This window comes from Solanum stenotomum, chromosome 1 (assembly GCF_019186545.1).
Source record: "Solanum stenotomum isolate F172 chromosome 1, ASM1918654v1, whole genome shotgun sequence".
NCBI lineage: Eukaryota > Viridiplantae > Streptophyta > Magnoliopsida > Solanales > Solanaceae > Solanum > Solanum stenotomum.
In genome coordinates this window covers 28,407,583-28,424,006 of record NC_064282.1, presented here as the reverse complement: position 1 = coordinate 28,424,006, position 16,424 = coordinate 28,407,583, and the positions used below count along the sequence as shown (strand labels likewise).

Genomic DNA, 16,424 nt, shown 5'->3' with positions numbered 1-16,424 from the left:
CTGGCACAACTGGCTAGTGTTGTGCAGCTACTAACTGTGCTAACATACATACTGCACTCTTGCAATCCTGATCAGATGGAATAAGAGGAACTAGAGGTGGTACTGCTGGTGGATCCGGAAGTCATGCAGCCCTCGGAGGCTTCTAAAGCAGTGGAGAAGCTATAGGGGGCTAAGAAGATGTCTCCCTTGTGTCTCAGAATGGGCTACCTCCACATGTGGTACCTTCACCTGCAGTTGTATCTAGCCCCTGTCTAGCTGTGGTCTGTCTGGTGTCAGCCATCTCTATCTGCATCCAAGTATCAATTATAAGCCAGAAACCTCAACTTTTAAGACACCGCTCTATAGCACGAGGTGATCAAAAGAAGGATAGTCATTCTAACATGTCCGATAGCTTCTCGCTTATCGAATGTGGTGCACAACACATTTATAAACAAGACTCTACTAGCACGGCTTACAGATTCCCTAGGATACGACGTTGCTCTAATACCAAATTTGTCACGCCCTAAACTCAAGGGGGCACAACTGGCTCCTATTTCCAAAACTCAAGCCCAAGCCGACCCTGCTAAATCATTTGCTACTAGCGCATGGCAACCACACGTAATCAAGAAAACAAACAAGTATATCTCGGCTTAAAACTACGCCCTCGGCCAGCAAGGCCCCTGTCAACAAATATATAAAAAAAGCATCTACTCCTAAGAGTTCATATAAATAAATAGCTAACTAGCACAGAAGTCCTGATTGAGCCGTCGAGGCCACCATGATATCTATACCAAAACTAATAGCAAGTATATATCAAGACAATACATCAAACAGCTCACAAGCTTCAGCAAACTAACAAACTACGCCAGCATGGCCATAACGTAGCTATACACCCCACACACTAGTATGCAAGCCTCTAAGAGAAGTAAATATTGGCGGGATAGGGCCCCAACGTACCCGTAAATATATATACAACAAAAGCTAACAAACCTCCCAACTCTGGCAGCTCCGGAGGAAAGGGGCTAGCCAATCGGAAAGAAGTCAATCCTGCTGCTGAGGAGGTCTACTGGGTCGTCTGTCGGGACCTGCATGCATGAATGCAGCGCCCCCAGGCAATGTGGCGTCAGTACAAAATAATGTATAGAGTATGAAAGGCTATAGACTAAATGAGCAGGTATCATAACATACCAAAAACAATCACGTAAGGAAATCAAAATTTAGATAAGCATGCTAATCCGCTACTGAATCTAAAAATACAAAAATGATCAAACAATAACCTAACCAAGCCCCCATAAGCTCGNATAACATACCAAAAGCAATCACGTAAGGAAATCAAAATTTAGATAAGCATGCTAATCCGCTACTGAATCTAAAAATACAAAAATGATCAAACAATAACCTAACCAAGCCCCCATAAGCTCGAAATGTACAAACAACATACCACCTACATAGTCCCCCATAAGACCAGAAGGCGTCAAATCAATCTACATACCCCTATCGGTAACCCCTTATCTTTTTAAAAAGTCACATATCACTTTTTGGCAACGATATAGCTCCGTAGGTAGCGCATTTCCCTCTTAGACAACATCATAGCTCTGTGGGCTGCACATAACCCTCTTTTGCATCAACATAGCCCTCTTTGGCGTCAAAATAACCCCGTAGGCGACATACAACACTCTTTGGCATCAATATAGCCCCGTGGGCAACACATAACCCTCTTTGACAATAACATAGTCCTATTAGACAACATCATAGCCCCCATAGGCAGTTCATAGCTCAACAACTAACCACAATAGCCCCAAGGGCGACAACAAACAATTGAATAGGCTAAAGGTGAGCAATTTAGCTATAAACAATATATATGAATAATCTCCAAGTCGTTCCTAACTTAGGGTCATTCTTAACAAATTATGAGTCCCTAAAATGAGGGTTTATAACCACTCAATCACCCAACCACTCATAATTACATCTACAATATCACCAACATTAACTATCCTATTATATCACTCCCAAGCTCTAAGGAAACATATCAAACGAAGGGAATAGCCTTACCATACCTTTCCAATGAACGCTCGAAAGACTATAGTTCCTTCACGAAAGTTGTTCCTTATGTCCTAAGCTTCAAAAAAACTATATATACATAGCTGGTACACACTTATAAATAGTTCATAATTAATCTTAAATCGGCAAATTTGCCATATTACCCCAACTTGTTGAAACATCCGTAGAAATTCATAAAAACAATCATAAAAGAGTCCCAAGATGATTACCTTAGTTAACCAAGTGTAAACATTGAAGAAACACCAATAACTACAAATTTATATCTTCAAAAACTAGTTCCAAATGCAGCTAATAGAAGGGGAAAATGATTGCCACGTGTAGAGATCACGTTTCTAGGCACGGGGTAACCTTTAATGGTAGAAATCGTCAAAAACAAACCTTCATCATGCAAGAACTCCATAAGAACACTCTATTAAGCTTTCTTTCTGGTTTGGAAGTGAAAAGAAATGTTTTCATGGCTTAAAACGTTGAGTAAGCTGACATACCACATTTTTGACCCGACCCAGATCCAACCCGATTTTTGCCCTGGCAGTCCATAGTAAAATCCTCATAACTTTTTACTCCAATGTTGGTTGGATATGGGGTTATGTGCGTTGCAAACTAGACTCGTAGGTCTTCGATTTAATGGGTGATAGGCCTTCTAACACTTTGTATATTGGGAGAAAACATCTAAGACATTTGACCCAAATTTCAGAGAAATCTTTAAAAAGAAACTTACGATAACTTTCGCCAACTTTTATTTTGCCACTTACCTAACTTAAAAACTTGAGATACAAGCCTTGAACACTTAAAATATGGCATACCACATCATTCTTAATTTATTATCCACCCTCCTTGTCTTTCCACGAAGATACGAGTTAATTTAGACGTTTTAAAAAGTCGGGGTTGTGATTTCATGTTGTGTGATATATGTTTGTACTTGCTTCATTATAATGCATGTATGTATGCGAATGTTGCATTATTGATCACACTAATCGTGAATGAGGATAATTGAATGCCATGAATCATAACTTGATTGTATGATTATGAGAATGTACTTGTGATTGTGATGGTGGTTTGTTGAATGGATCGGGTGTTACGTTCTGACACACTAATTGAGATCAGTTTCCACATACCGGCATAAACATTGGAACGGGTGTCACGATCCGATACACTAACTGGGATCGGTTGCCACGTACCAACATAAACATTGGAACGAGTGTCACGATCCGACACACTAACTTGGATCGGGTACCACGTACCGGTACACTAACAGTTTGGGTATGGGTTCCATGAGATGACCATTGAATTGGGTTCCGTGAGAGGACCATTGAATTGTGTTGTGTATACTTGTGATGATTATGTTCATATCTAATGGTGATTGAGGTTGAAAGACTGTTTGTTGCTCCAAAATGATAACCAATGTTTATTATTGAGAATGTGGAATGCTACATTGATCCTGAAAAGATGACTAATATTGTATATGTTTGGTATATGCCTTGTTTTATAATGTTGTGGTTACTTGCATGTGTTTCCTTATTGGGATAGCCGCATGATCCTACCAGTACACTGTGGTGGTGTATTGATACTGCACTTGCTTGTTCTTTGTTAAGTATAGGGCATCTTCAGGCGGCTATTGATAGACCTCATCTAGGTGACTATTGAGCGTGACCGGATTCAAGGGTGAGCCAGTTCTTTCAGGCTGCCATGAATCTCTCTTGTTTAAGTCCACTCTTTTCGGACTCAGACTATTTGTTTAAGGTGTTGTTTAGTTTCGGGGTTGTACCCCTTGTTCTTAGACTTGTCGTTAGTAGAGTTTTGATATAATAACTTTCGGGTTCTAGGGGTTGTTCTTCCGCATTAGTTTGACTAGTTTATTTAAACCTTTGGAGTTTATGAGAACTCCGTATTTCTTTTGGTCATTTAAACCTACTTCCGTATCTTTAAATGCATAGTTTTGATTAAGTTGTATAGTTTGGGTTGTAGTAATGGTTTTTCCACCGGAGGATTAGTGTGGGTGTCAATCACGACGGTCTGGGTCGTGATACTTTGACTACAAATCATGCTAAACAATCACCTTTACCAATTATCATTGAAGTATAAAATAAGAGAATGGTAATGATTGTGTTCGAATATGTTAGTTGTCTTAAGGTTTCTTAGCGTAGTTTAATAAGTATCTGCTTGTTACTTTCTTGAAAACAATATTTAATAATCACTAACTTTTCAAACCAAAAAAAAAAAAAAGGAAGAGCATGACCAATATAATTCTTATGTAATTTTTTTTATATCTAAGTATTTCATAAAATTAATGAATAAAATATTAAGTACATAGCATGTAAGCCAGTTTCCAAATTTTTAACCCTTTTATATTTATTTTAATTTTTAGTTCAATTTTTGAAATCGTTCGAATTTTTCTCCATTGAATATAGAGGGAAAAATGATTATCACAAAAGAAGGAAAAAAAGACATGATTAATTAAGCTAATTTGAGGAATGATGTTTGATCAAACATGTAGGATCTAATCACTCATATAATATCTGGAAATATATTGTATCAATACGAGTAAAATTATTTATTGAAAATTAATTAACATGTCCTAATTAAATTTTAAAAAATAATCTTAAAATTTCTAGAGCACAAGAAAAAAAGGAGTAAATAATATCACACCATACGAATTCTTTTAGTCATTCTTTGATCGTTTAGTTCTCTATCAACTACAATATTTTTTTTATATATATAAATAGTTTTTAATTTCACAACAAATAAATAAAAAAGAAAAAGAAAAATAAAGCAAGTGAAAGTTTTTAGGAGGGAGGAAAAAAATAGGAGAGGTGCTTTTTGACCTACAGCCACTAAGACCATCAGCAGAAAAAAGTTCATTAGCTGTTTTTTTTTTTGGGTGTATAATCTCTTCTTATATAAAAATTATACATAAAATATATAAAAATTATACATTCAAAAATAAATTTGTTTGAATTTCTAAATTCGAAATGTATCACATTGGATGAAAGGAGTATATATATATATATATACTCCTTTCATCCAATGTGATACATTTCGAATTTAGAAATTCAAACAAATTTATTTTTGAATGTATAATTTTTATATATTTTTAAAAATATTTTGGATTGTCAACTATTGTGACTTATAGTACTTTTTACGTAGTTTGCAAATATATAATTTTCATTTCAACAAAAATTAAAGATTTCATGTGCAAATTTTTTTGGTCAAATTTAAACTATTTGACTCTCGAAAAATGAAATATGTCACATAAATTGAAATAAAGGGAGCATTAATTCTGTAGCTAAAATTTATTTACTCAATCTCTAATCTCACTGTATATATATAATTTTACTAGTAGTACATATAAAATTATGCTTTATATTTAATGGATGAGAGAAAATATTGACTTTTTGTACTTCATATTTTGAGTTTGTCACTCAATTTAATTTATATTATTATATATTAAGCTACTGACGTACTAATATTTATAGTATTAATTTAAATAAAAGTATTTATTTATTTATATTTGGTATGGTGGAAATGTGGGACTATTAATTTGAAACTTTAATATATGTTGGATCTTCAATCCCACAAAAGAAGTGCAATAAAGCTATTACCATTACTCACTGTGCATTTTTGCCTTTTCTTTCCTTCTCCCCTTTTCTCAATTTTACAAACTCCATTTTTGACCGCCATAAATGGTGGGCTTAACTCTAAATCATTAGTGCTTCTACTTTCTTTGGCACAAAATCTAGGGTTCTTCAATTACGCCTTTCCTCAGATTACTATTATCTAACAACCCCATTTTCCTTAATCTTGCTTTAATTTGCTCTATCTCAGATTCTTGTTTCTTTTTTTACTTGCATTTTTAAAGAACCATTACTTAGTTTGCTTTGATACTTTCTGGTTTGCAGCCCCAATTGTTTCTTTTGCTTAGTAAACTGCTGTAAAGTTCATATTTTTAAGCTTAATCTTGTTCCATTTGATTGTAAAGTTTACATTTTTGAGGTTATTGCATGTGGGGATTTTGAATGAGGGAAAACGCTGTTCAGTCTGATGAGAAATGAAAGTTAAGATTGTACAAGGATGGGTTGTGTTTTTGGGAAAGAGATTTCATCTTCTGAGACGCCTAGTGGGGAGGTTGTAGTTGGAAGGAGGAGAGAAAATGGGGAAGATAGAGATTTGGCAGCACAATCTGGGAGGAGAGAGAAAGTTGGAACTGTAAGTAAGGTGGATGGCGGCGGTGAAGGAAGAGGAGGAGGCAGTGATGTTGGTGAAGTTCAGAATGGTAGAGATCAGAAGAAGGATGACAATGCACGGCCTAGGAGTGAGAGGAGAAGGTCTAAACCTAATCCAAGGTTGAGCAATCCACCTAAGAATGTGCACGGCGAGCAAGTAGCGGCTGGATGGCCATCCTGGCTTTCTGAGGTAGCTGGAGAGGCTATCAATGGCTGGATTCCACGAAGGGCGGATGCATTTGAGAAGCTGGCTAAGGCAAGCAAACTGTTCACCTCATTTATTGGTTACTAATTTTTTGTTTTGTAGATTGATTAATATCTTATTCATTGTCATTTATATGTTGTATTGTTCTATATAGATTGGGCAAGGTACTTATAGCAATGTGTATAAAGCTAGAGATAATCTCACGGGGAACATCGTTGCATTAAAGAAAGTTAGATTTGATAATTTGGAGCCAGAGAGTGTGAAGTTTATGGCAAGAGAGATCTTGATTTTGCGCCGCTTGGATCATCCAAATGTTATTGCATTGCAAGGATTGGTTACGTCAAGAATGTCTTGTAGTTTGTACCTTGTGTTTGATTATATGGATCATGATTTAGCTGGACTAGCTGCAAGCCCTGGAGTCAAGTTCACAGAGGCTCAGGTTGGGGTTACATTAGTTGCTTTTTGATTTATACCTGTAATTGTTTGGCTTCCGAGTTGTTTACATTATTTCTTGATCATTATTTGTAGGTTAAATGTTACATGCATCAACTATTATCAGGGCTTGAACACTGTCATAACCGTCATGTGTTGCATCGTGATATAAAAGGATCAAATCTTCTAATTAACAGTGGGGGAGTTCTCAAGATTGCAGATTTTGGTTTGGCTTCCGTCTTCGATCCCAATAAAAAGCAGCCTATGACTAGTCGTGTGGTTACTTTATGGTACAGACCCCCAGAGCTTCTTCTTGGGGCCACAGACTATGGTGTTGGTGTGGACCTCTGGAGTGCTGGTTGTATTTTAGCTGAGCTATTAGCTGGGAAGCCCATTATGCCTGGTCGTACAGAGGTATGGTATTAGAATTTGTTGGTCGAAACAATCTGATAGAGACAGGTCATGCACGATATAAGAGAAAAGATTTCTGTTTTCCCCTTGCTTGTTGGTTGCATCAAATTATTTGTTTGCTAGTGCATCTGTTAGTTAAAGAAGCTTTTTCCCTTCAACTATGATACAGGGAAATTAAATGAACTTATAGTCCATATAAATCTCATGACACATCTCGATGTTTCAATCTTTTACATTTGGATAATTTCTGTCCACATGAAATCCCCCTCAATATGAAAGCAGTATTTTATGCTGTTGCATGGCACATCCTTAGAGATAATTCGTGAAAGATGTAGCTTTATTTGATTGAATCAAGATTTAGGGAACTACTAAAAACACTTTCTTTAGCATGATAAGTAATGTATGTTAAGAGATGAAAGATTCTGGTTTTAGATTAATTGTATACGCTGTTTCTAGTAGGTTCTCTCCTCCGAAACCCAAGCAGTCAGAGCAGACAGTTTTGCATGTAATACTGAACGTTGTGCTTATCGTCGAGTCAGACTGAGACATGGTGGCATACATCTTGGTCTAGGATAGAGAATAGCTTCTTGGGCTTAAACTTTTATGTGGCTTTTTCTCGAATGAGTGGCAGGACTACAAACCAGAGGACTAAAAGCCTTGAAAAAAAAAATCCTGATATGCAAATCCTGGTCCTGATATGGTGTTGCTCCAGCTTTAGCTTAAATGCCTATGTTTGTGCCTTGATATGCAAATCCTCCTTCCCATCTGACTGGGAGTGGTGGGAGGACCATGAATAAAAAAAAATCCAAAAACTTATGAATTCTATATTTATCAATATGTTTGTAACTTTAAACTCAATTCTCTTATGAACTGGATTTTAGCCGTGAGCTCCACAACTTTAGGATTTACACTGCAATAATACTCAGGTTGAGCAACTCCACAAGATCTTCAAGCTATGCGGATCTCCGTCAGAAGATTATTGGAAAAAGTCAAGGCTTCCACATGCAACTATATTCAAACCTCAGCAATCATACAGAAGATGTATAACTGAAACCTTTAAAGATTTCCCACCTTCATCATTGCCATTGATTGAGACTCTTCTGGCCATTGATCCAGCTGAGCGTCAGACAGCTACAGCTGCATTACATAGTGCAGTAAGATGTTCATATCTATTTTATTACTTTAACAATTTTACTTCTGAGGCAACTTGGTTAACTGTTTTAGTGATGAAGTCTTTGTTTGTTTTATTGTCTCCTGTTTTTGCTGTCATGTAAACTTGTTCCTCAATCTCTTCATCTGTATTAGTAAGAAAAAGTTCTTCTGCATTTATCAATGAGTTAATAGCTATTTTGGTTCCTCAGTTATTGGTAAATTCTAATTTTAGTTCTTCTGATATCTGCCAACGTATTTTTAACCCTACAATCAGCTTGAAATGTGCACTTTTTGATTTGTGAGTAGTATAATTTTCCCAAGTATTAACCGTTTTATTATTTAATTACCTATGTGTTATGTTAAACTTGTATTGTTACTTCATATTTCAGGGTAATGTACTTCTAAAAATAACCTAAATATAATATATTTTCTACATAGAGGGACCAAAGGCACACATTTTAATTAATTAAAGGTTAAATGTTTTGAGTCATTTATCACAAGGATCAAAATCAGTTAACTGAAGGACCAAAAGCGGTATTATCCCTTTATTAATTATAGAGAACTTACCAAAAAATTATAGAGAACTTCCATGGATTTCCAAAGCATATACTGGTTAGTCCTTCATTGGTTGTCACATGCAGTCGAAACAATTGACCTGTGTCTTTGTTAGACAAGAATGCATGTGGAGCATTTGATGGCAGTGTATTACACTTTTCTGAAATTAATCATGAAATATTTTGAAGGATTGTCACCATATGTCTCGTTTATTACTGTGCAGTTCTTTACTACCAAACCTTATGCTTGTGAACCTTCCATCCTCCCCAAATATCCACCCAGCAAAGAAATGGATGCCAAACGGCGAGACGAAGATGCTCGAAGGTCTAGTTATCTGGATTCCTTTTTTTATTTTTATAACCACACTTCATATTCATGTTTTCATATTGAAGTTTATGATTATTTTGTAGCTTACCAAAAGAAAGTCTATGATTCTTTTGTTGATAACATACACCACTTGTTGAGATACCTATATACTTCATCAATATTTGCTCAAAATTATTTATTTCTTATATAGATTCCCCTTTATAGTCAGGACCTGATAAAGGATCAGTTTTTCTAATAAATGCTTGAATCAATCTTCTGAATTATGACATATTTTAGTGATATCAAGTAGGGAAAATTCATTATCTTCTATCTGAATTCCTGTACATATGCAGTTTGTCATTTTTCTTCTAAACTTTTTTCTTCCTGAAATATTTGCTAAAATAGACAAAGGGTTACTGGCAAAGCCAATGCTGATGGTGCGAGGAGAAATCGCCACCGTGATCGAGCAGTTAGGGCAATCCCTGCTCCTGAAGCCAACGCGGAGCTGCAAGTTAATATTGATGTATGTCATTTAAGAAGCTTATTAATTCTTATATTTTACCATCCATCCAATGCTTGTAAAATTGTATATGCATAATGTGAACCTGTAGGAGCAGTTCCCACGTGAAACTAATAGAACAAAGATACTAATTACGAAGATGGTCATATTTTCAGTTTTCAGTTTATTTCTTACCCAGGATTAAATAGTTCTACTTTGTGTTGCCATGTTATAATTATATTGCAAGGAGATTAGAAAAACTGTTGAGATTCTGAGGTGTACAATTCTCCAACTTACATTGTCTCTTTGCATTGGGCTAATTACATTCCAAAATACAAACAGTACAAGATATTGCTTTTCAATTATTTGCAGCTGGAGTAGGTGGTTGTCTGCTGATGTCATGATTGTCAAAATTACCACTTGCTTTTCCTATTAGTTTTATATTATATACAGTTATACACTCTATTCCTCTAATTCCATTTTAGTTACCTAATCAATGCTTATTTTACGTTGCAACATCTGGAACTAGTACTCCTTGCATTTTATTTTATATGATTACATTTGATGGCACACAAGCTTTAATAAATAGTACTCCCAAGTCAAATTAACATTTTAAAGCTTGTATGCCATCGAAGTTATGTGATGTTTTCCAAAATAACTTTTCAATTTTGGAAAACATCACATCGAAGTTTGAATTTGTATTATTTGTGAGTTGTAATAAATAGTATTATTGGTGGTATGGTTACTAACATTTTTTGGGCGTTGGGAAATAGAAGATGTTGCATAAATTTGAAAGCAGGGAGTTGAGTACATCAGGGCTGTAAAGTTCGTTTTTTTGTTCATCCACCAATTCGTTATGGAAATGAACAATCCTCCATTTCATTTCTTTAGTACATTCTGTCAAGGTTGTTTATCTGACTATTGTTTAAACAGAGGCGGCGTCTAATTACACAAGCAAATGCAAAGAGCAAGAGTGAAAAGTTTCCTCCACCACACCAGGATGGAACTTTAGGTTATACATTGGGATCTTCACATCACATTGATCCAGCCTACGAACCCTCAGAAGTCCCTTTCACCTCCATGAACTTCTCATATTCCAAAGAACCGATCCAAACATGGTCAGGCCCATTGGTGGAACCTGCCACGGGTGGTGCTCCAAGAAGAAAGACAAAACCATCAAAGAAGGATTCTAACAAGAAAGGAAAAGAAAGCATGTAAAGTCGAAAGAATGATGTGATTCAACAATTGGTATACTTGAAGGGAGCTGCAAAGCCTGCAGATTATTTGTCCTATACGGTAAGTAAGAAACTTCTCAACAGCATAGAGAGGTAAAATGTATTTTTTTTTTTATCCTAGTATCCTCTTTTTTGTATTCTTTTGGATAATGAGAATCTTTTCACCATTGTACATGTAAATTTTTGCTTCCTTCATATTAGCAGACTCTGTTTAGATCAATGAAAATCCGAATAAACAATCTACAGCCGTTTCTTTCCTTTTACTTTTGCCTGTTCCGAGTAGTAAATTACAATGATGTCATCTGTTCTGCTTGCAAGATCTATACTTGAACAGATCTTTTTTTTTTCCCAAAACTTGAATTGCATATATCTAAAGTAGTTAAACTTGGAAGTTTATAAAGTTCAACTATACCTTAAATAGAGGTTGGCTATCTGTGCACTTTCCCCTCGGGTCAATGACTGATCCAGAGGCACATAGCCTAAGTTGGTGACTAAATTGTTTTGGAACTTATGGAAGGCTCAATATAATCGAAAAGCTCCGGAATGGAGAAATTTATCATCAAAGTGAAGAGTTAAAAGTGCATGTAAACCAAAAAAAGCTATCATTTGGACATAAGACCCCAAATGGCAGTAGCCACTGAAAACAACTAGTTCCCTGTTACATCAGCTATAGCCATACTTGTATTAAGGATTGTAGTTATGGTTATCAAGCCAAGTCCTCAATTAGCTTCTCATTGATGACTCTCTTGAATAATCATAGTATCAGTGTTTTGCTGCTGCATATTGTTGAACACTCTTTGGTTCTTTTCTATCCAAATGAAGTGGACACAGGCATAAAGTAGTAAGTATTATAGGTACAGAATTGTTACCTCTTCCATATTGTATTTCCTCTTCCCATGTCCCAGGATGCTCTCCCAGATATATAACACCAACTACATTACATTGAAAGAATAGGTCTTTCAGTAGCTATATTGCATAATGGGCAGTAGCTTAACTTCTTCCGGAGTGTCTTAGATTCTGATACATTAGTTTGGTTGACAAGTGTATGCTCAGGTCTTGGATTGATGTTCCTGTCTCTTGCATATATTTACTGGCCTTCAAAATCCCTTAGATATGGATCATTCAACGTACATTAGCATGATGTATTTGTATTCGAAGGAGGTTACAAACTATGGAGAATTTTTTATTTCATATTTAGGAAATGTTGTTGTCCTTTTCTTCTCAATTAGCAAACATGGAAGTTCATCATTGCGATCCTTCTCTTTGCTTTCTTTTGGTCTGCAAACATGGTTTTAAAAAAAAAAAATTCATACTATACTAGTGTTGGGATCCGAAGCTAATGCCTGTCATTTCAAACTTACGATAATCAAATAAGTATTCCCTCATTTCAGTTCTTTAATTTTAATTTTCCGCATGACTTATTTAAGATCACAAAATTAAAATGTGATATAGTTGACATATCTTTAATTTAACATCACAAGATTCAACGCTTTTTTTATACTCCGTGTCAAGTCCATATAAGTCAAACAAATTGAAACACTACTTAACTAACAGTTTTTGATTCATGTATTTCCAAATAATTTCTTTTAGAAGCACATATTCAATTGTTGAATCGCTTCGGAAGCAATTAATAAAATAGACTCAAGAGTGTTTAGTAGACAAAATCAATCTAATGAAAGATGGGAATAAAGATATGGTAGTATTAGTTATTCTTGTTTTCTATAGGACCCCAGAAATGGACTATGTGAAATCTTTATATTAGGTGGTCGGTCATCATAATTACAACTCCTAACTATACATATTGCTCACAATTATATTCAAGATAGTAAATGAAAATAGTTCAATTTCTATGAATTTTATTTTTAGTATCAAACTTAATTAGAAAAAGAGGCAGATTAATGCGGAGCGGATTTATATGGGGCGGGTTGAATTGGAGGGTGATGATGATATAATACGTGTCCATGCATTAAAGCAATACACACACTTGGAAGATGAGGCATCGGTTTGTTTTGTTTGTAGGATAAAATGATGATGTCACTATCCAATAAAGAGTTACATACACACTAGAAATTGTCTCAATATATTTGTTGTTATACTTGCCTTCATTTCATCTACTTGCTGTTTTTTTTCTCTTCAAAAATCATGTATGCACCAAATCCAAGCATGTCTGGACCTCCTTTTGGCTTTGGTTTTGTTCGTCGATACTTTTCTAATATGTGTCTTGCTCTCTCCTCTTGGTAATCTCACCAATAATCATCAACTGTTTACTTTATATTATTAGGGGATTTAATATCTGAAAAAGTAAATACACGAACTAGCTAAAGGATCCCTGCTATTATGGTGTCCTTTATTTAGATGTATTATTGAATGATCAATTATTTTCAGAATCAGTTGCTTAATCACAACCAAAGGGCCCTTAAAGATCTGGATAATGTTGGTGTCATTTCCAACATATATATTTATAAAAACATTATTATACATGGTTTATTATTTTAACTACCTCACAAGACATAGATTGCAAATAATACATTTTTTTGTGTGTGGCAGTTTCTACTTTCTATGCTGCTGTTGGATCCTGGAAGATGGTGTTGGCAGATCACGTTGGGAAGTAGGTCCTACGGATCCTTATCCAGGCCCACCACAAGGCCCATTGGGCCCTAATCCACCTCTTACATTTCCTGGCCCACCAGCTCCATCTTATTTTTAATTGTATTTTGAACCCTTTATTTAATTTTGTAACCCTAATAATATAATAAGAGTTCAACTATTTTGTTCTTGTTATAATTCCCACACAAATTTGCAACATGTTTACCTTTTTTTTTAATTAATTATTATTATTCATATCACTTCACCCAACTTCATATATTATATGCATTTTTTTGTGATTTATGTTCAAGTTACGTTGGAATAACGTTTACTCCCTTTAGTTTAGTTTGGAGCATCTAAAATTGATCAAATTTTGGTTTGGAAACCATTCAGTAAAAACATTAATGACATTTTCATTTTATTCTCATTCATCTATACAATGTTTCTTTTCTTTTCTTTTAGGGTAAAAAAAATAAAAAGGGGGAGATTTTTCAAAGAAAAAAAAGCACATTCTTTTTATTCGTCAAACTCGTTTTAAATGGCTACCAATAATTTCTGAAAGATATTATTAACTGGTGCCTCAATTTATTTTAGTTTGATATATTTCGAGGGATTTTGAAGGGAATTTCCGTCAATCACGACAATGAATTATAGAAAGGGAAAATTACGCGGGTAAGTAAATATATACTAATTAGTTAATATAGTTACTGTTTGAATTAATTATTATTCGCTATTAATTTTTAGGCATGATTATGCAGTCAACTTTGAGTTGCATAACTATGATATAACTTTTATAACTTTTGTATACTGTAATTTGTAAAATTGTTTAAAGTTCAGATTTTTGTGTTTGTATAAATTCATTATAATTTCGGAATTTGTATTGCTTCCGAAAACGGATTCAATTTTAGATTTATTGTTGTACCCATATTTTATATTTATATAAATCAGTAATTGTATATAGTTATTTTAATTGTATATTCTATATTTTACTTATACAAAATGTATAATAAAAAAGTCTAGCAATATAATTATACTTGTACAAAATATGTAAGTACAAATTAATTGTTACTATTCCGTTTATACAACCACGAACGGAAAATAGCTCATTTATACAAACACTTATTCCACCAAACTACAATTATCAATAAAAAAAAATTATATAAAAATAAATATAAATCAATTAATACTAATCATTTTATACAAAAATGGATGAAAATAATTCAAATATACAAATGCATGCGAATTATAAAAACGAGGTCATCCATAGCAGTTTAAACTATAGCTATAATTCGTAAATATGTAAACTAGCCAAATAGCCTAATAAAGTTTATTATACTGGCTATTTGCAAAAAAAAAAAAATCCTTATAGAAATGGATCCAAGGGATTAGGCCCATTATAGTTTTCTAATCAAGGCCCAAACTTCTAAAAGTTGGGTTTGCCCCATAATAATAGTCCAAATATTTTGCCTATACCCATTTCTTAACATTTGTTTCCAAGATTCTTTAACAGTCTCCAAAAATTCGAGGTATGACAAAATCAAACTCAATCCATTCAATTCATCAACTCGTTTTGATCATTTAAGTTTGATCGGGTTATTGACTTCCTTATTCATTAGCTCAATCCATTTTAACCCATTAAAAATTAGGTTCATATGTAACTCGAATTGGCTCATGAAAAATCTTGTCGGTATATTTTTAAAGAATTTTTTTTCAATATGAATGTTGTAAATAACCATAATAAAGAAAAAATAATAATTTTATTAGGTACTAAAATAGCTTAAGAGAACAAATAAAATAATTAAGCTTAGTAAAAATTAGGTTGGATTAGGTCTTGACCCGTCATGTAACCTATTACCTAACCCATTTTGACCAACCCGTTTTGATCCAAGCAAATTTGGATTGTATTGAGTCTTGACCCGATTATTGTCTTAACCAATTATGACCCATTCAAATATGACTCAACTCGTACAATTACCACCCCTAGTATATACTTATATATACTACATACAAGATGTATTTGTACTTTATTTATTGTTATATCCACAAACAATATTATACTTCAAGAACTAGAAGTTGTCACGATCCAAACCGAGTTGTGAGTGGCACCCACACTCAACCTCCTAGGTGGGCAAACCAATGAATTCAACCCCAACTTATATTTATCATTCAACTTACAAAATACTAACCATAATGCGGAAACTTAAATCTTATTAGTGTAAGAAACATAAATCCGTTATAGTCTACTATATGCCATTCCCAAAACCTGAAAGTCATCACATCAAGGACATCTAATCTCCAAATATTAAGTCTAAGAGTATCAAAGACACCGAAATAAATGAAATAAAGTAATTTGTGTTCGAAAACTAAGGACATAAGGTTATGACCGAGAGAATCCAACACAAGCTCGAATGAATAACTCACCCTTGAACCTGATATGCTGAGACTGGCTAGAGCTGAAGGCAAGTCAAAGTCGTTGGTACACTCGCTGCACTCCATAAAAGGATAACAAAAAAAACACAAGTAGGGCTCAGTACAGGGCAACATGTACTGAGTAGATATCATTGGCCAACTCAAAATAGTAACTAATATGCGATGAATAATAGTATAAAGTCAACTATAGCACTTAGCAGGTGATAAGCAACAAACAACATGAACAAGTGACAACTAAAACAAGTACATAATCAATCACAATATCAAGCACACATACGAGGACTCATGCCTCCACACCACGCTCGTTTGGAAAATGGGTTATTTGAGATTGAGTACATTCAGTTAATTCAATA

General features: G+C 34.5%; 1 protein-coding gene across 1 annotated transcript; it reads left to right on the top strand.

The window, feature by feature from the left end:
- The first annotated feature begins 5,644 nt into the window (after positions 1-5,644).
- On the top strand, positions 5,645-11,298 carry LOC125849711 (probable serine/threonine-protein kinase At1g54610). The gene is made up of 7 exons (XM_049529685.1): positions 5,645-6,516; positions 6,620-6,904; positions 6,994-7,311; positions 8,235-8,462; positions 9,239-9,339; positions 9,727-9,844; positions 10,754-11,298. The coding sequence occupies exons 1-7, from the start codon at positions 6,109-6,111 to the stop codon at positions 11,036-11,038; spliced, it is 1,743 nt and encodes a 580-aa protein (XP_049385642.1). The 5' UTR covers positions 5,645-6,108; the 3' UTR covers positions 11,039-11,298.
- Positions 11,299-16,424: the final 5,126 nt, after the last annotated feature.